Below are 17,935 nucleotides of genomic sequence, written 5' to 3'. Positions count from 1 at the left end.
TAAGAACTTTCTCAATGAAACCCCAGCAGCACAGCAACTAAGAGATAGCATAGATAAATGGGACCTCATAAAACTAAAAAGCTTCTGTTCATCAAAAGAAATGGTCTCTAAACTGAAGAGAACACCCACAGAGTGGGAGAAAATATTTGCCAACTATACATCGGACAAAGGACTGATAACCAGAATATACAGGGAACTTAAAAAACTAAATTCTCCCAAAACTAATGAACCAATAAAGAAATGGGCAAGTGAACTAAACAGAACTTTCTCAAAAGAAGAAATTCAAATGGCCAGAAAACACATGAAAAAATGCTCACCATCTCTAGCAATAAAGGAAATGCAAATTAAAACCACACTAAGATTCCACCTCACCCCTGTTAGAATAGCCATTATCAGCAACACCACCAACAACAGGTGTTGGCAAGGATGCGGGGAAAAAGGAACCCTCTTACACTTGTTGGTGGGAATGTAGACTAGTACAACCACTCTGGAAAAAAATTTGGAGGCTACTTAAAAAGCTAGACATCGATCTATCATTTGATCCAGCAATACCACTCTTGGGGATATACCCAAAAGACTGTTACTCCAGAGGCACCTGCACATCCATGTTTATTGCGGCACTATTCACAATAGCCAAGTTATGGAAACAGCCAAGATGCCCCAGCACTGACGAATGGATTAAGAAAATGTGGTATCTATACACAATGGAATTTTATGCAGCCATGAAGAAGAACAAAATGTTATCATTCGCTGGTAAATGGATGGAATTGGAGAACATCATTCTGAGTGAGGTTAGCCTGGCCCAAAAGACCAAAAATCGTATGTTCTCCCTCATATGTGGACAGTAGATCAAGGGCAAACACAACAAGGGGATTGGACTATGAGCACATGATAAAAGCGAGAGCACACAAGGGAGGGGTGAGGATAGGTAAGACACCTAAAAAACTAGATAGCATTTGTTGCCCTTAACGCAGAGAAACTAAAACAGATACCTTAAAGCAACTGAGGCCAATAGGAAAAGGGGAACAGGTACTAGAGAAAAGGTTAGATCAAAAAGAATTAACCTAGAAGGTAACACCCACGCACAGGAAATCAATGTGAGTCAATGCCCTGTATAGCTATCCTTATCTCATCCAGCAAAACCCCTTGTTCCTTCCTATTATTGCTTATACTCTCTCTACAACAAAATTAGAAATAAGGGCAAAATAGTTTCTGCTGGGTATTGAGGGGGCGGAGTGGGTGGTAAGGGAGGGGGTGGGGGCAGGGGAGAGAAATGAACCAAACCTTGTATGCACATATGAATAATAAAAGAAAAATGAAAAAAAAAGTTAGAAGTCAGAAAATCAGTGGCCTACTAAATTTTTGCCCCCAAAGTAAGAAAAAAAAAAAGTCAGTAGTATGGCCCAGAGGATACTTTAATAACACTCAAGAAAATTGTCTAAAAAGTCAATTGTTCTATTCAGTGAATAAAACAAACCATGAAGGAGTTCTATTGAAAGAGCCAGCAAAAAGGGTAGGGGATTCATTCTGATATATCTGACTATACATTTTTTAAATATGTGAGGTCGCTAATAATCTGTGCATTAATTGTAGGGAAGAGTCATTACATAAATGTTATATGTAAACCTTTGTATTTCAAACTTTGTAGAAAAATGATTATATTCAAGAACCAATTAGGGGGTGTTTGGGCTAATTTCTGGTACACAGGATAAGTTATCAGAAAGGAATGTCAGCAGATGAAGTTGCTGAAATGCTCAGTGAACTCTTGATTTCTTTAAGCATCATTTTGAGAGATTTGTAATTCAGTTCTTATACTCATTGGTCTACTAGATAAATTGATCAGCCGCAGTCAGATTCCAGTAGTGACTATCAGACATTGAGTAATTTAGTATTCTCTAAGAAGTTTTAAAAGGAAGAATCCAAATAAGTATTTCTTTTCTTTTAACATACAGTGGGATAATTAATTTTGCTCATATCTTATGTTTATTTTACTTGAAGAACTGGAGTACATTTGTGGTCATTTAAAAATCATTTCAGTGGCTCTTCTATAATTCACTTCTTTCAATCTGTGCTCTTAATAATTTTACAGAAAAACTCATGGAAAGTTAGTATTATTTGTGTGTGAATTTTCCAATTGTATTTCAGACTTTAAGAAAAAAAGGCCTCAATGGTTGTGAGAGCCCTGATGCTGACGATTACTTTGAGCACAGTCCACTGTCGGAGGACAGACTCAGCAAACTAAATGAAGATAGTGACTTTATTTTCAAACGAGGCCCTGTAAGTACTCACTTTACCTCCCCTGTTTATTTTGTTGATCCTTTCTGTTAACTTCACCATTTAGGCTCTGAACAAGAAGGAGCACAGAGGGTGCGACAGCCCGGACCCTGATGCTTCATATGTGCTAACCCCACACACAGAAGAGAAGTACAAAAAAATCAACGAAGAGTTTGATAATATGATGCGGAATCATAACATCGCAGTGAGTACGAAAGTATGGTTTGTGCTTTTATCTTGTGCATGAAGAACTTGACCACACATCTTACTTATTTTTAAAATGAGTTGATGACAGCAAAAACTCGGAGGGGAAAAGAAGACATTTTATTAATTCCGGGGGGGGGTGGATTATAGAACTTTAAAATTTCTGAGATCTTATAATAGTTCGTGTTCAGTATCTTAAATAAAGAAGACATTGTTATCCACGCTCTGCCGTTTACTCTCCTTCCTGTCTTCTGATAGGGCACCCAAATATCCTGAATTATAATTTATCTATAAAGTGAATGAGTTGGCTCACACAATTTTTAAGGTCCTTTCCAGTTCTAAAATCCTATGATATTTAATAAAAAGTACATGGTTTTCCTCTCTCTTCCATGACTTTATATAAAAATACATATTCAGATAAATCTTGAGAATGCCAAGTTTAAAGTAGTTGGATTTGTTATAGAATTTTGTGTTTCTAGGTTATTTTCAGTTATTTTGTATAGTTACTTCAACATTCATAGAACTGAGCTTTCCATTTGGCTCTTTATAAATGTCTCAAAGCACTTAACAGTGATACCACCAAATAGCTACCTTTCTTGTGCTGTTGGTATGGAGGAAGAGGCCTGGATTAATTTTTATTTAAGGAAAAAATGTTCTTAAGCTGGTTTCAAAACAAGTAGTCACTGTAAAAAAAAAAATTAACATCTGTACATCTAAGCCTAGTGCAACAGTATTTTTCTAATTTATGCTTCTGGACTTAATAGTTCTTAAAAGACTTTGGTTTCCTGGAAGCTCCCTTGGCAAGTGCTGTGATTCTAGGTCTGATTTTATAATGCTGTATGTGTAAGTGTAGCCTTCAGGAAGAAAATTGGTTCCCATAGAGATTATTTAGTTCATTGTCAGAGTTAATACTGTAAAACTGTGCCCTAACGAATGCACCATGTGTCATTTCTTCAAAGTAGGAAAATAACTTTAACAAGGTACTTCTGAGCTAGCACCATTGTTCTTAAAATACTGACAAACAGAATAAAACTGTTCTGACTTCACAGGGATGTTGTTGTTCCTGCAAGTAACATTAAGCTACAAAAATACTATACAAATAAAATTATTTTACTTTTGAAAAAAATTTCTCATCTGTCGTTTTAAATTTGTTGATAAATTATTATAATTTTTCTTCCTGAAATTAACTATTGAATAGAATACATAAATGAGTTATATTCTCCTAATTCCAAATTAGAGTGTTACCTTACTTTGAAAATCACTGTTTTAAAATGAAGGTAGGGCAAGGGGTTCCCCCTCCCCATCACTTTAAATTGTCCATCATAGTCAACAAATATATTATAAATAGTCCCTGAAGGAAATACCAGAGGAAAATAGGAAATAATTCTTTTAAGGGGAGTGGGAGGTAGAACATTTTGGCAGGATGGAAGATAGCATCTGTAATATTTATCATTTAATTTTCATACAATTTAAAGAAGTAACTAAAAATTCAGTCCTTATTTGTCAGTAGTTAGTTTTGTTGCTTTGATTAAATTTCTTTATAGGTTTCATTGCAATCAGATTATATTGTGTTAAATATATAATTACTTGTTTTTTCTTTAGTCTTGCTTGTTAAGAATGTTAATCAGGCTGGGCCTATTCATAAGTTCCCACAGTGGATGTATTAATAAAATGTGTATACACTTTCCCACTTTGGTTACAGTTGTAATCTCTCAATAGAAATGAAATGTTACTAAATTGGTTTAATTTGAAGTGCTAATTTATGCTTACTTGGTGACAGTGATATATTTTGTAATGTCTAAATTCAACAATACTACCTTAATACCAGGTTTTGACCTCTAATTTTCATTGCTATGAATATTTGAAATACAGAATGCATACATTATTTTAGTGTGTATGTATTAATGTATAAAACTCTGAAAATGAAAAGTCATCACAAATATATGATAAGTTATTTAATGTAGATGAAATTAAGTTTTCTCCTCCTTGTTCTTTCTTTACAGCCTGGTTTGCCACCTCAAAACTTCTCGATGTCTGTCACAGTCCCTGTGACCAGTCCTAATGCTTTGTCCTACACTAACCCAGGGAGTTCACTTGTATCGCCATCTTTGGCAGCCAGCTCAGCGTTAGCAGATTCAAGCATGCTGTCTCCACCCCCAGCCACATTGCATAGAAATGTGTCCCCCGGAGCTCCTCAGAGACCACCAAGTACTGGGAATGCAAGTATGTCGTGATGTCTATTCTGATCGTTCTTCATCAGAGCAGATGGAAACTAACTGCTAACCTAGAAGTTTATTAGATTGTCTGGGTGAGCAAGAGTCACTGCTATGTACATTTGTTTTTAAATCTGTGGGGCTAGCATTAGTTCTTTACTACTGTAGAGAACCTGTCCTCTGTAAGCTTTCCTCAGCATGGGAAAGCTATAACTTGACAGGCAGAAATTTTAATTAGGGTACCATGAATAAAAATTTAAAGTTGAAGATGAACCATCTTGTTAGTAATTTGGAGAGCAGACTTACCTGATTGGAGTTAGTATATTTTGTGCCTCTCCTCCTGCCTGAATTAGTTCAGTAATTCAGCAAAAATTTGCAGTGCATTTGCTGCTTTAGTCTGAGATGCAATGTCTCCTCTCCCTTAAGTCCTGTGCTAGGTCCACCATCTGAACCGTGCCCATTCTTATTAGTATGCATTATTTGTATTGATGCACAGGAAGGCAGACACATCAGAGTTTAAAAGGCAAATGTGTGTGTGAGTGCGTGTTTGTGTGTGTGTGTGTGTGTGTATGTGTGTATTTGTAACTTTATCAGATTTAACATTAAGAGCAACTTCAAACTGGGCTACTTTTTATTTTTGATTTTTAGGAATGGAATGATAGTTATCCTCCGTCAGTTCATAGTGAAATAAGGAGTCTAAATTCATATTCATTCTGTGCCCTCTCTTCTCTATAACGTTGTTAGGTGGGATGTTGAGCACGACAGACCTCACAGTGCCAAATGGAGCTGGAAATAGCCCCGTGGGTGAGTGAATTCCTATTGTTTAACTTTGTAGGCATCTACCCTATCTAGATGTAAGGAATATTATCCCTGAAACAAGACCTTCAACCTCCTGAGGGATACTTTACAGCTTAACATTTTTTCGTGCTTTATCCCTTACACCACAACCATATATTCAGTTACTCATTCATTCTGTGAGTATTTGATGAGTGTCTCCTTCATACCGCACATTGCTCTTTTCTAAAGAGCCTTTAATGACTTAATGCATCATTTACATCAAGATAGTTTCTTAAAGAGACACTTTGTAGATCTTCCATCCTCACCAAAGTTAGACACCAAAGATGTAGCAAGCTTCTATATCTTACAACAGCATAAGATTTTTTCAGAGAGATTAGAATGCAAAGAAGTATGGGCCTACTTCTTAAATACAAAGAAAACTGAGAGATTTCTCTCAGGGGTCCCCTGTGGTGATCACACTTTATCATACTGGTAGCCAAATAGATTTTTTTGCTTTGGTGCCACTCCTGAGATGAGTAGTAGTTTAAACACATCATAAATGTGTCTGTCCAGCCCTCCTTTGCTGGTAAAGATAGATTACGATCTCAGTGTTGCAAAAGCATAACCTACATGTCAAAGAAATTGCAAGAATAATATAGCCCCTTGGATTTTCATCACGTTAAGTCATCTTGTTAATTTATGATAATCACAGTTACCATTGTTATCTGAAAGCAAAGGCAGGAATTCCCTGCTTGCTTAGATAGTATGTGTCCTGGAGACAGCTAAAAACAGATCACTTACAGGAAACACTGTGAAATATTCATTTCTACTTTAAGAAAAGTACATGATTGAATGACTTAATTAAAAAATAATGAAAGAAATAAACAGACATATTGAGTGAGACATGTTATAAAATATATAGCAACTTTAATACAGGCATTAGTGCTTAAATATATGTGCAGTGTATTAAGAACCTGCTGTTAGGATCTTATTTAACAGGTAACAATTAAATATGGGAAAATATATGATGGTCTTACTACCAGTTTTACATTAGAATGGCTACTCTTGTAAATAATATTTATCATTTCTTTTCAACTCAATTTTGTTTGCGTCCTACATACTCTTATGTACACTTTCCCCTCTGCTTCTACTCTCCCCAACAAAACAGTTAAGTTTAGGACCTGCCAAGAACTGGGAGAGCATAGTATATTCCTCTCACACTGGCTTGAGATACCAAAAGACTGTAACCTAGAAATAAAGTGAATCAAAGGTAAATAGTCCCTCTTAGTAGCTGTATCACATATCTGCATCATCCCACTTGTTGAAATTAGATTGTGGTAATTCTATTGTTAGGGGCCCCAGGATGTCTAAAAAAGCAAATAATGTCTAGAATTTTTAAAAATGAGAATAAAACACTACCTCAGTCTTTGTTATTTCTACTTTGCATGTAAGCAAAACTAACTAGACAAATTCAGAAGCAGTCTCCTGGATTTGACATTACTAGACACAGACTTTGAGTTTGGCCTAGCATAACAATGCTTACTGTGTTAAAGGACATAAAAGACTAGGTTGAGAATTTGTCAGAGAACTGGAAACTTTAAAAATGGACATTTTATAGCTTTACAGAAGGACTTCCTAACATATGGGACAAGGCAGGTAAAAGAATTGGTAAACTAAAAAGTAAAACAGCAGAAAATAATCCAGTTGAAGACACTACAGGATGGAAAATGAAATAGAAGGATAAGGCCCAGAGGATACAATGAGAATGTCTACCATATGATGATTGGAATCCCAGGAGGCAAAGAGAGAGAAAATTGTAGAAGTAGTATTTAAAGCATAATCACAGAATTTCCCAAAACTGACAAAAAGCAACAAGCTGCAGATTCAAAAAAAACCCCTACAAAACCCGTGTGGGATACAAATAGTGCTGTGCTTTATGAGAAATTTAAACCTTTAAGAGCAGAAGGCTGAGCTGGGCATGGTGGTACGTACCTGTAATCCCAGTCCTTAGGAGTCTGACCTGGGTTCATTCCCTACTGCCACCCAATTACTGAAATAGAAAAAACAGCCATAATATAAATTGCATTAACAAAACAAAAACTGGTTATTTAAAAAGACTAATAAAATGGGACCAGGCACGGTGGCTAATGTCTGTAATCCCATGTACTTGGGAGGTGGAGATCAGGAGGATCACAGTTGAAGGCCAGCCCAGGCAAAAAGTTAGCGAGACCCTGTCTCAACCAATAAGCTGGATAATGGTGTGGGTGCCTGTGACTCCAGCTATGAGGGAGACCGCAGGTAAGAAGGTCATGGTCTGAAGATCATGATCTCATGCAAAAGCATGAGACCCTACCTGAAAAATAACTAAAGCAAAAAAGAGCTGGGAATGTGGGTCAAGTGGTAGAATGCCTGAATAGCAAGTGCGAAGCCCTGAGTTCAAACTCCAGTGCCATAAAAAAAGGCTAATGAAATGAAATTCAAAATATTTTCTAATTTCCATTATAACTTCTTTGATCTTTAAGTTATTTAGACATCTACATCCTAATTCCAAATGCATGGGATACTGAAAGCAGAGGCCTCCTTGAGTTTTTAAAGCATTGGACAACCTCAGAATAGTGAAAGACCTTTTAATACTGGAATTTGAACTCAGGATTTCATGCTTGCAAGGCAGACACTCTTCCACTTGAGCCATGCATTAAGCCCTTTTTCCTCTGGTTATTTTGGAGATACGGTCTCGTTTTTTGCCCGGGCTGACCTGAATGGTGATCCTTCTATTTTATGCTTCTTGCTGTTGCTGGGATGACAGGCATATGCCACCATGCCCAGCTTTTTTCCATTAAGATGGGGTCTTGCGAACTTTTTAGCCTAGACTGGTCTAGAACTGCCATCCTTCCAATCTCATCCTGGGATGACGGACATACACCCAGCTATGGGTTAGGATGAAATCTTGAGAACTCGCTGCTTTGGTTGGTGGCCTCAAACCACGATCCTCTCAATCTCAGCCTCACAAGCAGCTAGGATTACAGGCTTGATATAGTGACATTTGGCTTAAAAAAAAGACTTCTTAATAAGAAACCAAAGTCTTAATTTTATAAAGGAAATATAGACTGATTTTCCTGTATTAAAATTAGGAAATTTTGTTTATCAAAAATACCATAAAGAGATTGAAAAGTCAAGGCACTGAGAGAATATACATAGCATGTGTATAACCAAATAAATGCTTTTTTAAATGAAGAAAGTCTACAACTCAACAAGAAAAAGAGAACTGAGTTTTAAAAAATAGCGCATGAGAAAACTGACCCTTTACAAAGGCAACTGTCCAGGTATGTAATACATGTGAATAGATGCTTAGCTCAATAATCATGGAAATGCAGGAACAGCACCACAGAGAGAGAGCACTGCCTCCCTTACAGTGAATAACATGAAGTGGAGGATACCAAGGCCTGAGAAGCTTACAGAAAACGCAAGCTTTCATACAATGACAATGCAGTCATTTAGCATCATGTACTAAAGTTAGACATGCATACTCTGTGACCTAACTTTTCACTTTTCCTTATAAACTATAGAAAAGTGTGTGTGTGTGCACCACAAGTACCAAGAGGTATATAAAAGAATGCAAGAATGTACACCAAAGGCTGAGGATGTAGTTTCATAGTAAAGTGCTTGCTTAGCATGTGTGAGGTTCTGGGTTCAATCACCAACTAAATTAAACGCATACTGAAAAGTAAAAAGGTTCACAGCATTTTGTTATAGCCCACATCTGCATTAACCCAGATTTCTATCAACAATAGAATAAATAAATAAATAATAGCACATTTTATATGAAGCAATACTATACTGTAATGAGGAAGCCACAGCAGTTCTCAACAATGTGGGTGAATTTCATCAAACTAATACAAGAAAGATAGATGCAGCTACTAAATTGAGTCTATCTGTATAAATTGTGAAAATCAAGCAAGTAACACTATGGTGTTGGTGCGTGTGTAGGAGTTAACACTTATAAGGAAAACCAAGAAATTACTGTTAAAGTCTCCATCACGTGAGTGTTGGGTGGGACTATTGGTAGGGACTGTTTCTTCATAATTCTTCTGGGGTTCTGGTAATATTTTTTTTCTTGATCTGAATGGTGGTAACATGGATCTTCATTTTATGATAAATCCGTGAAGTGTAAGTTTTTGTTTTGTGCATTTTCTATGTGTTGTATTAATACTTAAGACTTTAAAAATAAGTGTAACGCACTAGATATAAAAAGAAACTGTACCACTTTGGCGGGGGTCAGTACTGGAGTTTGAACTCAGGGTTTCACACTTGCTAGGCAGGTGCTCTACCACTTGAATCAAACCTCCAGCCCTTTTTGCTCTGGTTATTTTGGAGATAGGGTTTCACTTTTTTCCTCAGTTGGCCTGTACTGTGATCCTCCTATTTCATGCTTCGTATCATCACTGAGATGACAGGTACACTACACCAAGCCTAGCCATTTTCTGTTGAGATGGGCTTTCCTGAACTTTTTTGCCCAGGCTAAACTTAGATCCTCATAATCTCAGCCTCCTGTGTAGCTTGGGATGACCGGCATGCACCACCACACCCAGGTGTTGGTTGATAGGGAGTCTTATGAACTCCCTGCTTGGGCTGGCCTTGAACCACAATCCTCTTGAAGCCTCATGGGTAAGTAGAATTACAGGTGTAAGCTATCAGCACCCAGCTTGGAGGTACTTTTAAAATTCTAAAATCTAAAGAGAAAAACCTTCATGTATGGACACACAGAAAGACAGTGCAGCCTTCTGAGTATTCAGACATCATTTTCTACATGTGGCACCTGGAACATCAGCACCCATCTAGAGGTAATGAGCAAGTTAGCTTAGAATAGCCAGCCAACATGCCAAGGATGGCAAGGTATAAATCTGGAAAGGCCCTCAATGTTGAGCTTCTAACACAGCGAGCCTAGAATGTTCTTCCTCCAGTCTAATGTGAATTCAATCATTTTCCTCATTTTGAGAGTAAAAGTAAGATAAAAATAAAAGAAACCGGGGAATATTTAATAAATAAATAGGCATTCGGTTGTGTCTAAATACACAATTCAAAAAAGAAACCCAGCCAGGTACCAGTGGCTCATCCCTGAAATCCTAGCTACTTGTGAGACTCAGATTGGGAGGATCAAGGTTCCAGGCAAGACCCCATCTCAACCAGTAGTAGATGAGCACAGTGGTGTGCACCTGTCAGCCTGAGCAACACAGGAGGCTGAGATCTGGAGGACTGTGGTTGGCAAAAACATTCATGAGACCCTGTCTCAATAGAAAAAAATCTGGGCATGGTGGAACACACCTGTCATTACAGTTACCATGAAAAATGTAAGATAGGAGGAGTGAAGTCCACCACAGGCAGAGGAAAAGCAAGATCTATCTCCAGAGTAACTGAAGCAAAAAGGCTGGAGGTGTGGCTCAAGCAGTAGAGCACCTACCTAGCAGACATGAAGTCCTAAGTTCAAACCCCAGTACCACCCGAAAAAGAAAAAGAAAGAAACCCTAGAAACCAGGCATGGTGGAACAAGCCTGTTACCTCAGCACTCAGGTGGCTGAGGCAAGATAATTGTGAGTTTAAGGCCAGTTTGGGCTACATAGTGAGATCTTGTCTCCAAAAAGGGGAACCCAACTAGCTTTTTAAAAATTCAAAAATGTTTAAAATTGGCAGTAATCATGAAATTCAAGTTAAAATGTCAAAAAAAAATATGACTTTCTAATTCTCAACTAATACTTCTTTTTATTGTGACCTACAGAACTGAAGAAGACATGGTCAAACTGATCTTCACATGTGCTTTTGTGATCTTGTAAACTAGTAGCAATCTTTGTACCACTAAACACACTAGTCCTATTTCTGAGAATTTCTCCTAGAGAAATAAATATACAAAGGTTCATTGTAACTCTATTTATGCTAATAAAGAGGAAATCAACACGGTCAGCAATGTGAAAACTAAGTTAATTTCAACTGAATTCTTTTTTATTCATGTTAAACTTGCAAAAACTATTCACGTGGAAAATAAAAAAATGAGGGGGAACTCCAAAGTGATTACAGTAGTTAGTACTGTACTACTACAGTATTAAATATAAATGCTTTTCCCCTCTTTTTCTCCTTTTTTGGACTTTTTGTGATACTGTGAGGATACAGTATCCCTCTAGTCATACCATTTTTATTGTAGTAAATTGGAACATTGGACTTTTTCATCATAACTTGATAATTTTTTGTGTTCTATCCATCTCATCTATCCAAATTAAACTTGGCAGTTCGTTCATATTGTAAATGGTTTAGCTCTTCCTTGGTGGCACTCTGGTTATTTGATTATGATTTATTAGATATATTTCTCTTCTGAGAGTTTACATTTCATACCCAGTTTATACTGTGTCTCAAATGCCTGTAGGGACTCCTTTTAACTTTGGGCTTCATTTAAATATCAAGCATGAAGTAAAATCATAGATACCCAGCAACTTCACTTTTTAAAAGCAGGTTGAAAAAGAAAATAATATATTGGAGTAGAGACTAAAAAAAAGTAACCTCAGGAAGCTCTGGGAGTTGTTTAAGGTAGAATGAAAGTGAGGTGAGGGTTTTCATGAGGGCAGGGCAGTGGCAGTTAAAAAGATGGATGAGGGAAAGAAGTAAAGAAGAATGAACAAAGCTTGATAGCTCTGTGAAGATGGGAGTGGGGACAGTGGAGGGTGTCATCAGTATAGATGCTTAAATCAGATTGGGTTGAGAGAACAGTAGTACACCTGGAGAAAAACGGCCACCTGTTGGTTGAATGTGGACTAGAAATTAGGAAAGATAAAGCACAAATTCAAATTTAAGACTCATCCACATTGAAGCCATGAATATTTCCTGAGGATGCATGAAGTCTATGACGGAGGAGGAGAAAGTTACCTCTTCATGGCTGCCCACCAAAAAGAAATTTAGAAGGGAATTCTGTAGTTGGAATCCCATGAGTGATGGATCCATGTTGTTTGTCATGTAGTTATTGTTATCAAATTAAGTGAATGTCATCAAGTATTTCAAAAACATAGTGTTTTTTTAATATCAGGAGCCTCAAGCAATTCTTTATATATATCAATGACATAATTTAAAAATTTTTAAATGCTTTTGCTTACTTATTACTTATTACTTACATTTGTCAAATTTTATGGAAATTTTGTCTAATATGATAAAATCCAGTTTTGAAACTTGCTTTGGTTAAGTTTCTCAGAACTCTTTGCAGTTTGCTATTCAGTTGAATTTCTGAAATGAATTTGTAGTAAACACTAATGACATCGTTGCCTACAGTTTAGACCTAGATGAGTAGTTCTGAGGACTACTTGCCATCCACCTGAATGCGTTATTTCAGCTGATGTGGTTTATAATCTGAAATATGAGCCAGACTGATGTAATTGAATAACCTGATTTATATCTGTTAGGACCATAATTGAGATTAGGTCTGTTAAGTCTCTGGAGTCAGGTATGCAGTTTGCTCCATGGTTTGTTTGTTTTCATTAATTAAATTTATTCATTTAGAGTAGCATTTTAATTTCTAAATTTGTAAGTTGGGACAAGAGAAGTTATATACTATGTAAGTATCAACAGTATCTTTATTTTTGTCATAAAATTCAACTGAAGGTAAAGAAGCGTATATTGGGTAATAGATTGCTACACTCTACAAAAATAACAGGCCATACACATGAAATTAACTTCAGCCTGGCAAGTCTCCAGACACTTACATCATCCTATAATCAGTATTTGCTGCAGACTCCTGACTTCACACTAAGTTACTGTGCTGTTTGTAATTTGATTCTCTGGTTCCTGAGGTACCATATCAAAAGCATCATAGTTTGGTGCTTCTTGATGACGCAGTCCTCTAAATTACGTATTTGTATCATTTTATAATGCCTTTGAGAAGAAGAAATATTGCTTTATCCTTCAGATTTAAGTTCAAATTAATTAAATAGTCTGAGTCAGAACACACATTCATGCCACTATACATTAAGAGAGACTTTATTAATCTAACATTTTCATATTGCTCTGCAGTATAAAATTTCTACTAAGCCTTCCTATTTTGAATAAATTATTTGATAAACATTTTGTGTCCTCCAGATGTCTGGATTAGCAGTTACCTCTGCCCAGCTCATGGAGGAGCTCCACTCCACAGGGGATGGCCTAGTGAAGAGATGGTTTTGTGAACAGCATGGCTTTCTGAAGCTTAACAGGATGCAGGAAATTGCTCTGTGGGGTGTGGAAAGGAGATGCAGCCCAGATTTAATACAAACTCCTTCAAGATAATGGAAGCGGAATGCAGGAAATAGCCTCATAAGGTTAACTGAAATGCCAGTCCCCACAGCAAAATTAAGTCACACAAGGGAATTAAAACTGGTAGGTCACTTGCTAAAAGTTTTGGAGAAAGCAAGAAGAATTAGGTAAAAGAGAAGGGAGGAAGAAGAAGAGCCTTACTAATCATATACAGCCCTGAAATTCTGAATGACGCCTATTAGAAGCAGGCAGTTCTTAAGTACCATACCTTTCCTTTCTTTTCTTTGTCCCTTGGTATTCAGATGTCTAAATTGAAAATATAGCAGTTAGGACTCAACAAACTTCATTATATCACATTGGCAAAACATTAATTTTTTAAGTTCTCATTAAGAACTTCCTTTACATAATCTGTCTTTTTAAAACTCCAAATAATTTTATAAACAGATACATTAAGGCCTCCATTTTCTTCAACAGGTTATCTTTACAAACTCTTAGTCTATCTCTTCATATTTTTCTAAATTTTAGAAATCATATGTCTGTTCATCAGTTGACTCTGTTAATTACATAAGGCCCCTGAAAGTACTGTGATAAATTGCCTAGTATGATACAGGTTTTAAATAATCATACTTCTGTTCCATTCAGGAAACGTTACAGAATTAAGATAATGTGAGTATCAATATAAAAGCTCATCAAATTAAAAATATGTTTAGTATGTCATTGTGTTTTTGTTATTTTGTTGCAGTTCTTTGGAGCACATCATTTTACTTCTCAGAATATAATCTTCTGAGAGTGAGATTATTAGGAACAGTTTAGGCCAATGGTAAGCACACAGCAGGCACTCAGTTTTGGTTAGTCCTATATGTTAACATAAAAGTGTGTGTAACATATTATCTATTGGCTACTTATTTTTGGTAAATATTTGAGTTTTCTCTTTTGCTTCATGCTGGAAGGAAAGGAGCAAAACAAATGCAGCTCTGCTCTCCTTCTGATGGTCCCTAGAACCATGGATTCTCCAGGCTTATCAGTCCTGTGTCCTTAACCACGTATGCATTCATGCTTGAGCTTATGGGTTTTCTCACATTTATCCACTAGGCTTATCTTCAGTTTTCTTCTGCCATTCTTTAGTCCTTTTGTTTGCTCAATTAAAGTCAGTACCACAGAGGCTTTCTGTTTCCTTGTAAATTTTGTGTGGTTACTCCTAGTTACCTTATTTCTGCCCATACCTGTATCTTAAGTGTCATTTTGACATATTCATGCCTGTATGATGTGTGCATATCCTTGCTAACTAGAAGAAAAGCTGCTTGAAGACCATCTCTTATTCTCTGGCCCCTGTGTCCTCCCAGTGGCACAGAGCTCTCTATATATTAGATGCTTACTTTAAAAAAATTCTCATTCAGTAAAGGGAGTTTTATACTATTGTCTGATTTTAAATAGTTGCCAAGTATTGATTACATGTAAATGCTGAGCTCACCAAAGAACTAAAAAGACTTGTTCAGACCTTCAGAAGCTTGTAGCATATTTTGCTCTTGGTCAGTTTGTAATAAACACTAATAATGGAATTCTTCAGCCAACAAATTGATCTTATTTAGTGCTTTTTAAAAAATTTTTTGGTGGTACTGGGGTTTGAACTCAGGGCTTCATGCTTGCTAGCAGGTGCTCTACTTGAGCCACAGCTCTAGACTAGCTCTTTTTGCTATGGTTATTTTAGAGATAGGGTCACACTTTTTGCTCAGGCCAGCAATTCTGAACCATGATTCTCCCATTTCATGCTTCCCACTGTACCTGGGATGACAGGTGCATGCTATCACACCCAAATGTTTTTTCCATTGAGATAGGGTCTCACAAACTTTTTTGCCTGGCTGGCCTGAAACCTCTATCCTCCCGATCTCATTTAGCTTGGAATGACAGACTCACGCCACTGCACCAAGCTGTTGGTTGAGATGGGATGTCATAAACTTTTTGCCCAGGCTGGCCTCATATTACAAAACTCCCAGTCCCAGCCTCACAAGTAGCTAGGATTACAGGTGTGAGGTACTGGTATCTGGCTTAGTGTTCTTAAACTGACATCTGTTTACTATAATGGAGATGACTTAGATTCTAAGGACTCTTCAAAATAGAAGTAAAACAATATTCATGGCATTAAGAATTTACTATTACCAGCACATTTTTATATGGTAACCTAAAATTCTTCTGTTTATAACATTGGTAGTTTTTTTAAAAATACGGAATACATCATGGGCAGTTAACACTATTACTATTATTCTAAAGTTTTACATGATTCTGTACACATTAACAAATACTTCTTTTTTCTAGGGAATGGATTTGTAAACTCAAGAGCTTCTCCAAATATGATTGGAAATACTGGTGCAAATAGTTTAGGCAAAGTCATGCCTACAAAGTCTCCCCCTCCACCAGGTGGTGGCAATCTCGGAATGAACAGTCGAAAGCCAGATCTTCGAGTTGTCATCCCCCCTTCAAGCAAGGGCATGATGCCTCCACTGGTAAGCTGAACCTCTCCAGCTTCTGTTCTTAAAAATGCACATTTTAGGACTAGAGGTATGGCTCAAGTGGTAGAACACCTGCTTAGCAAGTGTGAAGCCCTGAGTTCAAACCCCAGTACCACAAAAAAAAAAAAAAAGGTAAAACACACATTTTATACATAGTCTGTATCTTCCTTCAGACTCCATACCTTTTCTTAATGGGTATTTCTATCAAAATTGGCATTTCAAGAGACCACTTGATTTAAAATGCACAAAAAAGATATATAAATAAATTTGCTTATTTTTTTTTAAATTAAAGGTAAATATAAAGAGGCTATTACTCTTAATTTCTGTTTTACCAGGCTAGAAACTGCTTAGAGATTTCATTCCCAAGTTTATAAGTTAAACATGATGTATTTCTTTTCTGTACTTTGTATTCTTTTAGTAACCTATTACATGCTTTTCTGTGAGAGGAATGCTAAATGATTTATTAAGAAATTCTATATACCAAAGAGAACTGTTACAGAAGTTCTGTGGAAGAATACATACATAATTTTCTTTGCTTATTCCTTCTCAAATGACCATTTCTATTTAACTCTTTTATATAGAGTCCCCCCACTCTGCTCCTTTTCAGCATCTTTAGAATCCTAGCCTCATTTTCTTTTGAATCATAAGTCTTTGTACATGAAGAATAAAAGAATATGTTTATTGTACTTCACTTCTTAAAATTTAGATATATATGCAAATTTAGCAAATGTTTGACTACTAGCATACTGAGTGGTATACAGATGTTCATTCTGCTATGTAGCTGCTGAACTTGTCACTTGTATTTTTGCCAACTGTCAGTTATGCTGTCAGGCTTAGGTAGGTATGAATTCTACGTTTGTGTAATGCTTTATACATCATCATACATGTATTCTGTCATTTGAATCACAGTTAGATTGTGATTGTGGCTAAGTTAAGTTGAGAAAACTGAGCTAAAGGTTATTACTTGTCCATGATATTATGAAATACAACCAACACCTTTAAACCTTGATCTGTTTAAGTCTTACACACTCTGGATCAAAAGAGCAAATAAGGACTTTTTCATTTGGAGATACAGAAAACTGGAAAGTTTATTGCTTCCAACTTTATAATTAACAAAGAGAAGTTGAACATACAGCAGTTTTCCTTCAACCCATTGTAGTGCTCAGATTTTAGGGCAAATAACTAGCCTGGCGGCTAGGAAAAGAAATACTGTGGGGAGAGGCACTGTTGCATTGAGCAAGCTAAGGCCAACTCTGCAATTGCAGGACTGTTTGAAATGCCTGGGGCCACATTGTAGTGTCATATATTATAGGCTTTTCTACTACGAACCCCATGTGGTGCTGCATGTTGATAATCAAGAATGTCCTGGAAAGGCTTATCTATAGAACGCAACTGGAAGAAGAAGAAAGTGGCCACTGCAGTAGGGGCAAAGTATTGTTTGGATCTTTCTCTCTTCCCTCTCCCATGGAACAAACACCTTTATCTGTGAGGAGGTGAACAACAAACGTCAGTACTTTGGGGACTGCTGAAATTCTGTTGTATCTGGAAAAATGGAAAAGAAAATGTATTCAAGCCATGATGGAGGAGCAATAAGAAAGACATGTTGCAAAGCAGTGCCCTGAGAGTGGCAAAATGACTGAGAAGACTACAACCTGAGGCACATCACTGAGGGGACATCAGAGAGCGGGGCAGTCATGG

General features: G+C 36.8%; 1 protein-coding gene across 15 annotated transcripts in view; it reads left to right on the top strand.

Annotated features, from left to right (window-relative positions):
- Mef2a (myocyte enhancer factor 2A) overlaps positions 1–17,935 on the top strand; it is a 136,671-nt gene that overhangs the window by 96,655 nt on the left and 22,081 nt on the right. For 10 of the 15 annotated variants that reach the window (XM_074061812.1, XM_020161767.2, XM_020161762.2 and 7 more), the window contains 4 exons: positions 2,342–2,491; positions 4,482–4,701; positions 5,436–5,495; positions 16,044–16,231. In XM_074061812.1, the coding sequence (XP_073917913.1) occupies positions 2,342–2,491; positions 4,482–4,701; positions 5,436–5,495; positions 16,044–16,231 (618 nt within the window). Of the gene's footprint in view, positions 1–2,145; positions 2,278–2,341; positions 2,492–4,481; positions 4,702–5,435; positions 5,496–16,043; positions 16,232–17,935 lie in introns of all 15 variants that reach the window. The other 5 variants (XM_020161765.2, XM_020161768.2, XM_020161769.2 and 2 more) reach the window with 3 other exon arrangements.

This window comes from Castor canadensis, chromosome 19, assembly GCF_047511655.1.
Source record: "Castor canadensis chromosome 19, mCasCan1.hap1v2, whole genome shotgun sequence".
Taxonomy (NCBI): domain Eukaryota; kingdom Metazoa; phylum Chordata; class Mammalia; order Rodentia; family Castoridae; genus Castor; species Castor canadensis.
The sequence above is the reverse complement of the archived record's forward strand: the minus strand, read 5'-3'. Positions and strand labels throughout refer to the sequence as shown.